This window comes from Daphnia carinata, chromosome 3 (assembly GCF_022539665.2).
Source record: "Daphnia carinata strain CSIRO-1 chromosome 3, CSIRO_AGI_Dcar_HiC_V3, whole genome shotgun sequence".
Classification (NCBI taxonomy): domain Eukaryota; kingdom Metazoa; phylum Arthropoda; class Branchiopoda; order Diplostraca; family Daphniidae; genus Daphnia; species Daphnia carinata.
The window spans coordinates 6,923,605-6,939,515 of record NC_081333.1 but is presented as its reverse complement, the minus strand read 5'-3'; the positions used below and the strand labels follow the sequence as shown (position 1 = coordinate 6,939,515).

General features: G+C 39.9%; 2 protein-coding genes across 6 annotated transcripts; one reads left to right on the top strand and one right to left on the bottom strand.

Annotated features, from left to right (window-relative positions):
* Positions 1–84: 84 nt before the first annotated feature.
* LOC130685455 (heat shock factor-binding protein 1-like) lies at positions 85–980 on the top strand. Of its 4 annotated transcripts, none has more exons than XR_009420738.1 (4): positions 85–395; positions 456–522; positions 623–772; positions 841–980. XR_009420738.1 is itself a non-coding variant. In XM_057508755.2 (3 exons), exons 1-3 carry the CDS (start codon positions 201–203, stop codon positions 709–711), a joined length of 351 nt encoding a protein of 116 aa, XP_057364738.1. In that variant the 5' UTR covers positions 86–200; the 3' UTR covers positions 712–980. The 4 variants fall into 4 exon arrangements, 1 of the variants encoding a protein (XP_057364738.1); XR_008999605.2 differs by having other exon boundaries at positions 835–980; XR_008999604.2 differs by having other exon boundaries at positions 86–395; positions 863–980.
* Positions 801–5,762, bottom strand: LOC130685452 (inactive dipeptidyl peptidase 10-like). Of its 2 annotated transcripts, none has more exons than XM_057508751.2 (18): positions 5,338–5,762; positions 4,730–4,854; positions 4,392–4,448; positions 4,268–4,321; positions 4,081–4,198; positions 3,891–3,985; positions 3,635–3,789; positions 3,416–3,523; positions 3,130–3,254; positions 2,880–3,031; positions 2,716–2,810; positions 2,534–2,657; positions 2,225–2,445; positions 1,740–2,144; positions 1,506–1,673; positions 1,272–1,441; positions 1,003–1,205; positions 801–940 (listed from the first exon to the last, which is right to left on the bottom strand). In XM_057508751.2, the coding sequence occupies exons 2-18, from the start codon at positions 4,814–4,816 to the stop codon at positions 845–847; spliced, it is 2,433 nt and encodes an 810-aa protein (XP_057364734.1). In that variant the 5' UTR covers positions 4,817–4,854; positions 5,338–5,762; the 3' UTR covers positions 801–844. The 2 variants fall into 2 exon arrangements, with proteins under 2 accessions (XP_057364734.1, XP_059350740.1); XM_059494757.1 differs by having other exon boundaries at positions 4,730–4,848.
* Between the last annotated feature and the right edge of the window lie 10,149 nt (positions 5,763–15,911).

Sequence of the window (15,911 nt, the reverse complement as noted above, 5' to 3'; positions counted from 1 at the left end):
ATCAATGGTAACTTTCGTTAGTTTGTCAAAATATTCTGCACGAAAACACAAACGGCAATGCTGGGGGTTGGGCGGCTAAAGTGACTTTCCTGCTTGGTTGCCATAGAAACGTCACAGTCGTTGTTTTTTTTCTGGCTATCTTGATTTGATTCTCAATTTTTCCTTCCAGGTCTAATCTATTACGTATACGTAGAAACGAAATGGCTGACAATAGCAAACTGAGTGCAAGTTCTGAATATCAGTCTGATGTTTCTACCGAGTTGAATGTAAGTGCCAGTCTCAGTAATAATGAAAGTTCAGGCAGCAACGTTCGCGATTCAGTTACCAGTATTACCACAGCTAATGCCCAGTCCAGCACCCCCGATTTAAAAAACGTTCAAGACCTTACTCGCTACGTAAGTTGACCTTATTTGCTGAAGTGGATTGAAAAATTCATAACTGTTGCTGTTCTGCAGGTTGAACTTCTTTTACAGCAAATGCAAGAAAGATTTCAGAATATCTCGGATCAAGTGCTTTCGAGAAATATCCTTTTTAAACTGAGTAAAGATCAAGCTAGGGCTTGATTTTACACTAGACTATATGAATACTACTTTCTAATTTTTTCCTTAACCATATTTTTTACTTGATGATATGGGAAACCGTATTGATGATTTAGAGAGGAACATTGCAGATCTTGTCACCCAATCTGGAGTTGAAGGACCACCAAAATAGAAGGCCACATTAATTCAAAAACATTATGGATTCTTTGCACATTAATCATTAGTCGCACCATGTAAGCAATTCCATATTTCAGAATCTGCTTATCCCATAAACTTTTATTCTTCCATTCTCAAGACACAGCATGTTAATTACCATTCTGCAGACATTGTGTAATGAAGTGTTCTAAGGAAAGGTATGAATGGTACTCAATCATCTTCTTAATACCAGCCTGAGGATATGTCTGAAATTCCAATAAAGATGAGATTATAAACACCAGACAATGCATCTAGAAATTTAATTTACTTTGTAGTCAAACCGGATGCCCGCTTTTGTCAACTGGGAATTGAACTTTACTGATTGGAAATGTTGGACCGGATTGTACGGGAACGAATCCATCAACAATATCGTATCATTTTTTATCATTTGAATGTGCTTGTCGGTCTTTGACAGAACATAATATTGCTGATCGACTGCATCTCCCAAGTACCTTTCAGCTATACTGGCCTCTGAATAAAGTAAACCATATGAAAGGCATAGTTGACATTGAGATCACCATGGCTTTTTTTTTCTACCGTATCTCAACCAGTCAGTGGTAGGCGAAATGACGATTCCGCACTTGAAAATGGGCTCTTCCTCGTTGGCCATCAGCGCCATCATCATGGTTGCCAGGTAGCCTCCTATTCCCTTACCGATTAAGACCACTGCATTGCTTTCAACGTGGTTCAATTCCGCCATCAAGAACCTTTGACATGTACAATTGTATCATACGCAAAATTGAAAAGATTTGACGTAATGCTTTCATTTACTTGACAATAGTAAGGAGATCGCTGACACCCGTTTGGAGAGATCCGTATTGGTTCGCCCTGTCACGGCCTGACACCCTGGCGTAAATCACCTGTCGTGTCAGCGTGAAGTATGAAGCCCAATCTTTGCGCCATTGGTCGGTTAGAGCGTCGCCTTCGTCCCAGTCCAAACTAGGAAAGAAGCTATTAGAATTTCTTCGAAACCATTGGGATTTTTTTTTCTTATGTATAGTTTACGTTTGAATGATGAGTGGGTAGCGTAGTGTATGGTAAATTTTATCGTTCCAGCCACCAGGTAGGAGTAGCTGAACCCTTCCGACGCCTCTGTTCTCAAGCGGGATTGTTAGATATTTGACGACGGGTGTCAAATGCTCGAGAAGATCCCGCAGTCCTCCGTGATGATCCACTTCCAAAAGTGTCGTGAGAATTTCGTTATCTTCCGAATCGACAACGTGAAGACTGGGAATATGGGGGCCTAGGCACTGCAGTTCGTAAAAATCGAGGGTAGCCAATTCAAACTTGGCATCGACAAAGTTACAATTGTCAGCTGATAAATGGCACGTGAGACATTCGATTGTGGCGTCCGTCACTCGATACAAATGTCTCTTTTGCGTTTCGTTCGTCGGAGTGCCAAGCACGTAGCTGAAAATAAAAGTTATTCATGTATTAAAGCACGACGGTGTCTCGGATTTTCCTTCAGAATAGAAAACATTTCAAAATACGTGGTGTTGTTTGCTTCATGCCAGCCGACGATACGCTTGACGTCGATTTGCCTGATATCAAGCGAGACAAATTTGTGCCAAGGTGGACGGTGATAAACGAGACGTTGGCCGTCCTCTGCTTGACCCGTCTGTGAAATTGCCACAAAGCCATTACCGCTGGGCGATGGGTACAGCAACGGGGGTACCAACCAGCGACCAGGGACGGCTTCTTCAAGAATAATCTGGCATTTCCAAATTTGGGGCACGCTCAGTTGTTGCTACTAATAGATTGGTTTGAACGCTAGTTGACGAAACATGCCATGTACGTACTTGACTGCATTCTGCTACGGCCAGCTGGCAGTAGAACACTCTTGTTTCATTTTGATTGCGGGTCATCCAAGCCGTAACGAAGCCAGTCGCGTCCAGCCACTCGACTTGGACTAACAGCCATTGCCTTGCATGTTCCAATTAATGAAGAAATTTTTGATCGATTCGACGGAATCTTGAAATACCTCTGGTTAGCCAACTGGCTGATCGCCAATTCGGACTCGATGTTGCTCTCGAGATGGATCAACTTCAACTGGATTTCGGGCAGCTGGCCACCTGGCTTTCAAACCCAGTCAACCGTCATTAGCTTTCGCGTTGTATCAATACAAAGGCAAGAATGTTGCTTTACCACAGCGTGACGGATACTACTGGCTCGCGAGCGGTCCGCTAAATATTCGATAAAATCTAAATGGTGACATTGGCTAGAATTCAAGGTTGCGTAAATTAGCCAATCGCCGCCAAGGTTTGGCCACATAAGGTTCCGCCAGCGTGTCACTCCTTCTGTTGGGACACAAAAAGCGATTGCCGTACGAAATGCGCAAGTCAAAACAAAAGCCCAAAATTGCGTGCAAAATCAAGGACGTGGCAGTCGACAAAACCTGAATAAGTCCAATCGGGCAATCCGCTACAAAAGAAATCCTGTTCCGGCTCTTTCGGCAACGTTCGGTCTGCTCCCCGTAGTTGCCATCCTATCCGGCTGGTGGCATCACTAGTCCAGAAGATCCTACAAAAGGGTGTCAAACACGCAAAAACAAAACCATTTTCACGCAAATCATAAAAACCAGTTTGGTTGCGTAATCGTTCCCGACATCTTTCGACGGGGCTCCCAAAACAAGGCGCGAAAGTCAACTGACGGGTTCTTGTTGCATTAAATATCTGTCATACCTATTGCGATAAATGGCGTACAGTTGGTTTGATCTGCCCGACCATGCGACGTATCCCAAACGGGTTGGTTGCAAATCGTCCGCCGTCAATCGTATCTTCCACAAATCACTGCCAGGGTTATTCAAACAATTTTTTAATCATACAAAAATTGTGGTGTATAATAACAATTAATTACGATTAAAATTATAACTTGTAATATAGTTCTACAAAACGTGTTACTTTTCAAAGGTGTCGTAGACAGCGTAGTAGCGCTGTGGCTGATGGCATCCGTAATAGAGTTCGCCCTCTTTCTGTGAATCGCCAGTGTGATGCTGTCGGAGTAGAACGTAACGACCGTCATAACTTGGCCAATACTCGTCCGCTCTCCACTGTGTCTATTTCGACAAGAAAACAGCAAGAGTACTGCCGGCTTAATCAACCAGAACTGATAATGATGTTCTTTTGAAACACAGAAAATATATTGTTTGTTGAGTACCACAACATGTGCGGGAACGAGGACGGCCGATTGGTTCGTTGCGACTCGATAGACGTTCAATCCGCCCGAGGCATCCCAATAAACGAGTTGACGATCTTTTTTTTTAATTATTATTCGATAAGAGAAAAACTTTGCTTTGTTTTTTGTTTCTGGAATTGAAATGATTGTGTTTGACAGAGGCCTAAGTCACCTGAAATCCAGTAGGTCGATTTCCACTGATCCTTGGACATACTGTTGCTTATGAAAATGGACGTTTCAGTATCCAAGACCGAATTGAGATCGTAAGACACCGTTTGCCAGTAGGCCCCCTAGACAAAGCCAAAGAGATTTTAGCGTTCCAGTCTGATATGCATGTGTGTCAAAGAGTGTCTGATAACCTCGTCCTCAGGATTGCGCATGAAGAGCGCAGCTGTGCTGACGGCCAGCAACACCTGGAATCGGTTATTATTTAATCTTATTATTCGTCTCATTTTCACAATGTGACGTGTGATGAAGGCTTACGATGGTGATGGCACATATGGCTATGCCCGTGGCTTTCCAGTTGTGAGGTTCGTCGCCCTTTAGTTTTTCATCGACGTGTTTAAGGTAAACAAAACACCAGGCAATTATTAGCAAAAATGATTTGTCCTTAAATACGACGTGTTATTAGGCTACATTTTCGAACGGCTGTAATCACTGTAATTTAAGCATTAGTCCAATATTGTATACAGCCGGCGATTTTAGGCGTTGTTTGTGAAACTCTTAAAGACGCGTGTTTTATTATCGCGCAGCGGTTTCTATTTTAGTGCGCACCAAGTTACGACTTTCGAAGCATAAAGTAGTTATTGGTTATAAATCACCTGTTCCTTGTCTGAAGGATCAACGATGACGGTGTCGTCTTCAGCCACTTTCCATTGGTTTTTCTCCATGCCAACGTTGCCGTGCATTATTTACAGATCTTCCCGATTGCAATTGGTTTCTCGTACTGTCAATTAAAAGAAAAGTTTATCAGCATTTTCTGTTGTTTTAAACGATGATGATCTTAATCTACTAGGCCTAACTGTGCTCGCATATACATGGTGGAATTAGGAAGCGGAACGAATGTATTTAAAAAACTCGAAATTAGTATATGGCCTGAATATTTTTTTTCGTTGAACTTTTTGGTTGTCACGTCAAAATGAAATCAGAGCCAAAAGTTCTTTTAACTGCCGTATCACTGGGTACAAAAATAAAACAAGACTTTTGTGCTGTTAATCATTCTCAACCGTTGATTACACAGGTATACATAACGCTCGTTGAATCTTGGTGTTATGCACCGTGTTTTTAAGAGGCCACAGTTTCACAGCCGGCCTATTTCAAATAAAAAAACGCGAGAGTTCACGCAAACACGCAGACAACAGCTTTAACAGCCACAAATTCATAATTTTTGGTGAAAAAAAAAAAGAAAGAAAGTAAAATTATAATTTACCAGAAAAACGGTAGGTTTGCGGGACGGGTCGACCGCCAGACCAGAAAATTTTTCGCGGCTTCTTCCTATACAGCACTGTGTTATGTAATATAACGTTACGCACAGCACACCGCACGCAAAAGAAAACCGAGATGATACAAAAAAAAATATATTAAAGTTTTATCTGAAATGTGAGCACTCTTGTAATGTACTAGGCTAACAGCCCCTGCCTTGTAATAACAGCTTCACTTAACACGCATATTACAGCGTGTTGTTTTTCTAAACAAAAAAAAAATAAAACAACAAAAAAGAAAAACAAAACAAAAAACAAAAGAAGATGAGCTCAATGACGAGGCAAACGAAGAGAATGTCTACAGATGATGTGCGCTTGAAATTGTAGCTGTTACACGCATCCACTGCGCCGGGTCTCTCAGGCTCAACTTCTGCTAAATAGACGTGTACAGAAGTGGCAGCCAACGGGCCGGATAGAAAGAAAAAAAAAAGAGGAAGCTCATAGAAAGAAAATATAAAAAGAAGAATACACACACACACACACACACACAAAAAGAAGATAGAAAGAGAATGAACTCTTGTGTGTCTTAGAATGAGGAGTGAGTATTTTTATCAATTCGCAGGCGTTGTGGCCTGCTGGGCGGCAGTTGGTAGTAGCCCACTTTTGATTTTTATAAATAGACACGGTGCCTTTTCGTTTCAAACTGTCGAGCTAATTTCTTTTTCCCGCTTCTTCTTTTTTTTTCAAATTGTTAATAAAAAAAAGGAACCCCAGTGAACTGATATAGATATTTGAGATAATACGTGCTATTCTTGTTTGTCACGTACGTGTGTTAACAAAACAGCTTTTGGCTGTTGAGCAACATTTCCCAAAGGTGATGGCTCTGTTCGGGTATTTTTCTCTCGTGATTATTGCAGCTCATGTGTGTGGAAATATTGTTGTACCCCCTAAACTAACAGCCACAACGTGCCACAGCATTTTGATCCAAAAATCCCCCATGAGAAAAACAAACAGCTTCTCTCATCAGATGGCTCCCTCAAAGCTTGTTAGTTATTACATTATAGCCCATCAAACAGCGTATATATATATAGCACAACTAAGCTAGTATAGTACAAGTGTGTAGTATGTGCGTGTGTGTGAAATTGTACTCGAAAAAATAAAATAAAAAAGGCTAAATATACAACAAGCAAGAGGAATAGAGCGGCGATCTCTCACTAAAGGTCTGCAAGGGGGATACAACCGACGTTTTTTTTCTTTTCAAAGACAGATTACATCCCATTACAACATTTACATATGGATGATGTTTCAGGTCAAGCTTTAACCTTCCCTCAGCAAACTATAAATACATGGAAATTTCGCGTTTATTTAATTTATTTTATTTTCCAGTTTCCCCTTTTTTTTTTTTTTTTTTTTGGAAACGTATTGCGCGATGGGAAAAGAGCAGCCAAAGGCGGGTGATGGGGCAATTCAATCACAACATTTCAGGCGCGTGCAAACGTTGAACGATTCTTGGACGTGATTAATGGAATTCTGATGGGCAATGGGTGGGTGGGGGGGACGGTTTCGCTTAGGGTGGAAGCTTAGACTACGAGGGGCTTTCAGAACAGCGAAAAGTAGAGGGCCACTTGCTTTAGCAGCTTTGTCGACACGGCTTATTGACTTTGAATGGATGTGTATTGAAAGCAGATACAGAGAACAGGATTTTCAGCTGCGAAAAGGGGTTGCAAGTACGTTCATCTCTTAGCTCATGTTGTTCGTTCGTCTTTTATTTTATTTTATTTTTTTCTGACGGATTAATCGGACGGAATCGACACCTCCGCCCTTATCACTCCCCCTTCTCTCTCTCTCTCGCTATCCGTAGCTTGGCGCAAGTGCAGAACATAGAGAAGCTTATTTTGCCGTTTTCTCTGCTGCCTGTTATCGAACGCGCAGCTTCTCCTATTGAATTCTGGAACTCTCAACGGCATCGTAGAGACACTAAATTTTTTTGGGGTGTCCCTCTCAGCCAGCCGGTCTAGCGATGACTCTATTACACGGTGGACACACACACACACAAATTGAATATCAATGTACACAGAGTAATGTAGCTACATGATTACAGCACTGAGCGAGCAAAGCAATAAACATAGGACTGCTGAGAGTTGGCCCTTCGTTGATGACCAGCCAGCTGTTACCCAATTCTATTTTTTTTTATATACAGATATATCAAAGGGAAAGGTTACCTAATACCAGTCCAGTGAGACCGGCCTAATGGTACATACAAAAAAAGTTGGGGCTATCAAACAAGAGATGGGCGAATATCGTTTAACAATCAAAATGCAAAATGATGTCGGATGTTTCTCTTTAAAAAAAAAAAAAAAATAAGCAAGCCGTCCCTTTTTTTTCCCGTCCGTTCCAGAGAGACAGACGGAGGGGTAGGCAAACTATGGAAGCGCCTGTTAATATAGGCAACAGCAGAAATAATGAGGCGGCACAGGTCGACGTGGGTCATCACCAGGGGGTAAGCTCGACGGGGTGAGAGAGTCGAAAAAGAAAAGCCATCCATCAAGAGCGGGTGGCAGCATCTCGATCTGACGAAATGAAAAGCTTCCCATCATCACATATTATACATAAAATGTCAAGTGAAAAAAAATATATATAAATAAAGGTTTTCTTTTTTTTTTTAAGAGAGAGGGGGGGGGGGATCCTTTTGTGCGTGTCAGCGCTTTTATGTTGCAGCAGCTATCGTATCAGGCCAGCGCGTGCTGTTGCCCGGCTCTTTTGTCTAATCACTTATTCTGTACGATGCCGCCGATCAATTGTGAAAAGAAGAAGCCCTCCTATTATTTCCATGCCCGGAAAAACAGGAAAAAAAAAATAAAAAATAAAACATTTGAATGTCTCTTCCGTGTTTCAATTTTCTTTCACGTGATGCCAACAATCTCCACCCACTAACCGAATTTCCTTCACTCGCAGCTGTTGATGTCCTCCAATTGGAGTAGACGAATTTTTTCGAAGTCAACGCCGTATTTATAATCATCTGTCTTCATCATTTCACAAGGATGTACACGTTGAAAAAAGGAAATGATTGAGTGTTTTTGATTGTTTAATAATTACACGTCTAATAGAGCCGATCGACTTGGTGTATAGGTTTCGTGTGGCCGTTACACCTAAAACCATCACCACCGCAACCCAGCAATAGATTGAAGCGGAACCACACTAGATATAGTCGCTGCGGCGAACCGCTGCTGATGATGGGAAATTTCGAGTTGAGGTCCCAGAAAACACTGTGAATTGCGTATAAGTCTATCATCTAAAAAAAAAAATAAAAATAAAAATATAAAAACCGCTACGCAATGTAATCCGAGAATTTCTTATACGAGGCTTCTCTGCCATAATAAGAAATGCAATGTCTAATTACCACTAGCCTCCATCAAACGCCCGCCCCCCCCCCCCATCGCATGCCATGTGTGTTTCTGAATTTTCATCATTAAGAGCAAGCCAAGCCCGTCGGACTATATTTTAATATACATAATATCGAAATATGCGCAATAATGATGACACCTTGCTCGCGTTAAGGCGATCAATGAAGGACGCGAGCTTCATGCGCCAGCAGATGTACCCGTCGTTGTTCCAGACAGCCGACGGGGAGTCCTTTTTGCGTCACACTGTCAATCACTGTTGAAACGGTTATCCTACATTATAGACGAGCTCTCTCTGTAATAGTCAAAACGTTGGGGAAGATAATGATGAGAATGGACTGCGCGTGACGTCGACGATGATGACAGAATTATTATTCGGTTCGCTGTGCGATCCTATTCTATGTCGCACATATCGACGCGTTAGCGTAGAAACTCTTTTCAAACGATGACGTATATAAGAGAAATAAATAAAAAGTGTACAATGTCATATTGAGGCCAGACAGAAGGGCAAAAAAGATGGAAGGCTGATGTGTTAGTTTCAATACAATAGACGGGGAACAAAAAAAAAGGGGGCGATGATATAGCGCACTCATCCTTATTGCGCGCAACGGTCTTGTACGTATTGCGTACAAAGAATACCGTCTGTTGTTATCGGAATTTGCAATCAAATGTTTGGCCCAGTTGACTGTCAATGACGCGACAATTTCTTGTTGTTATTACGAAGAACGGAATTTCAATGCTCGGATGCCCCGCGCTTTTTCTTCGATTCACGTCCACTATCAGTTGAGAAAATCAGTGACATATCCCCCCCCCCCACTTTCTCAGGAAACGCGTCACATTCCACTTTGACTTCCTTCCGAAAATTCTATTTATTGTCTTGTTAAGATGTTGACATCTCTACAATAAAAAATGCTAGAGTTCTTCTATACATCAAAAAAAAAAAAAAAAAGAAAAAGAAAAGCACGGGAAAAGTCACAGTTCCAACGTTCTTGTTATTCATAAAAAAAAAAGGCAAAAGATTTCTTTATTCACACATCAAGTGAGTGGAGGGGAGAAATAGTTCCTTTTTTTTCTCCTTTGACGTGTATTATTCGATATTTATTATTTAAAATATATATATATATATATATATATGTCTGTGCGTGTGTGTATGAGGACGTCTGTATTGAGATATATAGATGCTGCTGTATAAATTGTTGACAGCTTGACTTGCCGCTGAGTGCACTCGAAAAGAGTGAATTGTCAAAAACACGATTTCATATAAGGGATAGAAGGAGGGGGTTGTAGTGAGGACGGGGGGGAATCTAGTTTACAGAGAGGGGGGCGCGTCAACTGTGCAATAGAAAAAAATTCAATAGCGGATGGATATGGCGGCGTGTGATCCCGCTGCGAGAGAGAGAGAGAGAGAGAGAGACCAACTGACAACCATAAGGAAGAGGGGAGTGAAACGGCACGTCTAAAAAAGCTACACAAAAAAAAAAGAAAAAGAAGAAGAAAAAAAAAAAAGGAGCTTTGTGTATAACTACCTTTTGATTTTTTTTTTTTTTTATTATTATTTTTCTTCATATTTCAACGACAGAGAGAAAAAAAAATGACGAAAGGCCTTAACAGTTCGGATGCCCCTAGTTATATCAAAGAGGGCCTACATTTATTTTTGACAATACAAAACATATCCAACCGGATATTTGATTTCTATCCTCGCCGAGTTGGTTTTTATTCTTACCTTGTGCGTATAACAATTCGTTTGTATCGAAGCTCGGTCATACGTTAGAAATCTATGGCGTCCTATAAATCAGATTATTAATACTATTTTGAAAAGTTTTATTTATTTAATTTTTTTTTTGCCAGTTAAAAAAAAAGATGGGCTTTCTAAATTCATGACTGATTAAATACTCACATAATATTGGTGGATCGAATTGATTAAAATCCGGGTGCCAACATAAGCAAAACACAGAGGCAACACAAATCAATTTGAATCAAGGTAAATAAAGCTTATACGTATATGGATTGATATATTTATATTACGTGTAAATGTATAGGACAACTTACATCTGCGTGGCATTATAGACAGTCAGGTATACACAATTTTACGACGATCCGCTGGATTGTGAAGAGACGAAGAGGGAGGGGGGGTACAAAAATAAAAAGGAAGGGGGGCCTGAACCATTCGATACAATAGCTTTGATATATAGATACATATTCTCTGTGCGTAAATCATTGATAAGTTGTCCGTATATATATTGACGCATCGAGCAGCTCGGTTCATTCGTCCGTGCAACATTTATATCTATTGATTGAGGCAAACTCTGCCATGATCAAAATGGAAGCTAAAAAAAAAAGAAAGAAAATCTTTTGTGCGCGTCAGCAAATAACAACAGAGGCGCAGCCTACATTTATTAATAGGGTGGCCTATATATTGATATCATTCTATACTGACTGACGTAATTGAAAAATCGTAAAAAAAAAATACGCTTTTTTTTTTTTTTATTATTCAATACCGATCGATCGTTCACATCCTTTTTACGTCCGTACTGTTGTCTGCTACATCCGGTGATGATTGAAAAAAAAATATATATATATTCTCACGAACAAATAAAAATACATAAATCATTTTTCATTTCATTGCTGCTGAAAACGTTATTCTTCCCGATCTTTCACATTCACAGTTATGAAACATTAAAAAAAAAAAAAAAAAAAAGTCTTGTGTATATTTGTTGGTAAAGGCCTATATAGGGGACTATAATATTAATAGTAATAATAGGCTGCATTATACATGCCGTAGAATAATAATCTGGTATAGGAAAAGAAGAAGAAGAAGAGAAATCTTTTGTTGATTCCTATTATGTAAAATATCCCTGTCGTCTCTTTTGTTTTGTGTATTTATAAAAATAAAAAAAAAAAAGAAAAAGAAAAAGAAAACAAAAACAAAAACAAAAACAAAAAGTTAGAAGAAAGATAGATCCGATGTTGATGATGGCAGCGTTCTCCCAACTTCGAAAGGCAACCATTTCATTTGCATAAGGATGGGCCATCAGGAGCATAGGACAGCGACAACAGTATAGGAAAGAAGACGAAGAAAAAGAACTACTTGCTTGCTCGCTTGCTGGTCTGGTCATGTTTCTCCTCCCCCCAAACTAGTCCTGATAATGCTGGTTTGTCCGACGTGTAAATAATATTCGAAACGTTCCGATCAGAAGGTGAGCGAAGCAGGCGCATCACAGCAGAGACACACACACACACACACACACACGCACACATGCTGGGCTGTATAGAAGCCCAGGAAACTGTGCTGTGTGTGTACGTGACAAGCGTTGCTAATGTTACGGTAGATGTTAGCAGCACAGTTTGGTTGGACACGGATAGCTATAGGCTACACACACACACACGCGCAGCAGAGAAAAGAAAAAAAAAAAAAAAAAGAGTCGCGCATATAGAAAAAAACGCGCGCTCGTTAAAATATTCAAACATCAACAACACAGGCTCCGCACGCCCGTATATCTAAATAAAAGAATTTAAATCTAAATCGTGACAAAAAAGAAGGGCGGTGATGTGTGTCTGCTGTTTGTCGATATAGCGTTTTTTTTTTCTCCTTTGGCTGCCTATATATATATATATATATATACACACACATATAAAAACTCACCCTTCTTCAGTTTGATGACGTACAATAGAGAGGAGAAGGGAAGGCCAAGAGGGAAAGAAAAGCGCATCAGAATGAAGGAGGAATGAAATCCGTTCAGTTTTGTTTATCTGATCTGTATATCGTTAGAGGTATTTATTTTTGTTCTTTTCTCTTTCAACAAACATCACGGCGGTAAATACATGGAGCAAGGTCTATACGGCTATTATATCATTTCCCATCGTCCCTTTTTCGACGGTATAAAAAAGAAGAAGAGCCAGCCGAATCTGATAGCTATCGATCAGCCTCTGTTGTATTCACTAGATGAATTTCATTTGATTTTTTTTTCTTTTCTATGTTTATAATCCGCTCGGCATATATATACAACACAAACATCGTTATCATCACTACCGGTGTATACACACATCTCTTTTTTTTCCAGTACGAAGGTACGAGAGATATTCAATACTATAAGTACTTTGTATAGATGTTAACTACCAGTTCTATATAAAGCCCAAAGTGTTATTATGTTGCACTGGGATATAGTGTAACAGGCCTAACAAGTGACACTCGATCTTTTTGAGTATATACACTATATGTATAGTACATATATCCTACGTCGTTGAAACTGTGACAAACGGATGATGTCCCCCCCCCCACTTCTTTTCTAACACGCCCCATATCTAATATATATATATATATATGTACCTTAGAAGGAGTGGGTGGTTGTAGTGTATAGCCTTTTATACATATGTATATACTGTACGTAACAGCAGAGTTTCTATCGCTATAATACCATCCGGAATCTTAATGGATTTTAAACAGCGACGGACATGATGTCAACTTTTCAGCTCGATGATGTGTGATGGCATCCAACATATAGAAATTCTTCCTCTTTAAAAAAAAAAATTAAATAAAATGTTTTCGTCAGTTTTTTTTTTTTTTTTTTTTTTTGTTCCGCTCGCTTGGCCGCCAGTGTGGAATGTCTCCTTTGCTGGACATCCATTTAGAACTATTGTCCACCCATGAAAAAAAAAAAAAATAGCTGACTGCTTGCTTCACATCTAATGTAATCAGCAGAGAGTTTATAGTAGGCGCGTCCCCTTTTTTTTTTTTTTTCTATCTAAAGGGAGAAAGGAAAGAGGGGGGGGGGGGCTGGTCGTCAATCCGTTTTTGTGATTACTACAACGCCCGTGTCACAAGGTTAAATGGCGACAAAGAACACACACACCAGTGGGCTCTGTCTGTATATATATTTTGGCCTTCCCCAACTCATAAGGAGAGGGTGCGTTCGATAAAAAGGGAAAGGCATACACACTGGGTGTGTGTGTGTATGTGTGTGTACTATTGAGCTGCAATGTTCTTGCTCATATTGTATAGGACGACGTTGAAGTACAACAAAGAGCTTTCGGCTTTGATATCTTGATAAAAGACTCTTCAACTTTGCAACCCCTCCAACTTTCGATCCCCTCTCCTTTTCATTTTTCCATCCATCGTCCATTCCCAACTTCTCTTTTTTGTGTGTGTGTTGGTAGTAGCAGAGAGTAAAACGTGTTTGTTGATGTACACACGTTAAAATGGGTTCCAATGGATCAGCGTTGTATCCTAGTTAAGAGACTCTCTGGGAGCTTCCAAAATAGAAAAAAAAGAAGCGTATCATATGGCCACTGGACAATGTGGACAAGTCCCTGAACCCCATTACATCCGGATGATCGTGTAGATTTCCCTTTTTATTTTCTTGTAACACATCAAAAGAAAATACTTTGCCAGCATCAGAGATAGGATCAACATTCTTTTAGGCCCCGGTCATCGGATGTATCAACTGGGCCTATCACCTGGAATTTTTTTTTTGTTTTTTTTGTGAATGGGCTCAGCTTTGAAAAAAGATACGAACGTGAATGTTGTTGTGTATACATTATGCGAGTTGACGAGAGTAGCAAGATGGACACTTGAAAGTGTTGCATCATTCAAAGTTCTCAACGGCTTCTGTATTCAATGAGATTTACGGTTGTTACACAGTTGCGTTGCATTTTCCTTATTGATTGTCATCTTTTGGGATTCCTAAACAACATCAAAATCAAATAGGAAAAGAAAACATAAGTTGTTTGAGAAAGATACAAAAGAGATGCGAGGCGACGGGGTGTCCAAGAACAGCGGGAGGTCATTAGGTTCACGATGGGGGTCGTCTCTTTTTTTTTTTTTTTTTTTATCTCTGAATAACAACATAGGCATCTGTGAAAGGTGTGATTCTTTTCTCCAATACGCGGAAGGCTATGATGTGTAAACGTGTTATTATGAAAATATTTTTTCAGAGGGGGGTAAATCAAAGTCAAATCGTCCACGTCTTTCGTCGTTCGCACTTTTCCTTCCATTTAGCCTTTCCTCCCCTTTTTTAAATGCTAGTCCTGGCCCTTTTTTTTATTATTATTATTATTATTTATTTGACTGTTACATGTGCATGTTGCATTGGGAAAAAGGAGGCGCGGTTATTGATTGGGTGTCCGTCTTTTGTTGCTTCTTCCTTTGAAATATCATTTTTTCTTTTCTTTTTCAACACCCGGTTAGAGGGGGTCATACTTTTTCCCAACGTTTTTAATCAAACGCAGTGATGATGTGTTGCTATTGAACATCAAAAAAGTTAAGAAAAGAAAGTCAACGAACGCAAAATGTTGACCCCGTGCTGTGCGATTCTCTGCTTATTTTTTTTTTTGCTTTCTCGCTGCTGTTAGGTAACAACAACGTTCCAGGGGGAAGTTCTAACGTTAAAAAATAAAATAAAAAGAGGGTCCAACCTGCAGGGCATCCGAAAATACGTATCCGGTGACTTGGGACATTCAACCGAACGGCGCGAAATCACAAGAAAACAAATCCCCTGTCAATTTTCGGATGTCGCCATGGAACGCGAACCAGACGACTCTAAACTGGAAGGTGAAGGAAAAAAAAAATAGACGAAAGAAGAGAAGCTACATTGTGAATAAAAGAGAAGAGAAAAAAGAAAAAAAAAAAAAACAGACATCGATTTATTTGGCGTAAGAATATAAATACACCAAGTAGCCGGTATAGTTAGCCGGAAGCGCAGTGTGAAGAAAGAAGGGAAATGCAGACGCCATTCGACAATAACAAAAAAAAAAGGAGGAAGGTATAACAATAAACTGAAGAAATCCGGTCAATTATACAACACACAAATTTTCTTATTTATTTTTTTCTATGTCTCCAAGAAAAAAAAAAAAAATAAATAAAACGGATCGTCTAACTTTCTGTAGGTATCAGAACGTTTAAGTTGTTAGACATTGTGGCGCAATTGTCAGTCTGCGCATAGACGTCCGTTGCGCATCGGATCGTTTGCAGGAAAAAAAAAGAAAGAAAGAAAAAAAAAACAGGATAAAATACAAAAGCATCACTTGAGTGTCTCTTTAGCCGATCCGACAGCCGGACGATATTCGATAACCATCCATTTTATTTTATTTTTTAGTATCCAACGTTTCATGTAAATCCATTTCTTTTTTATGGGTATTCTGATGTTGTGCGTACAGGCCAAATTCAAGAGCAATTCAAATTTGCT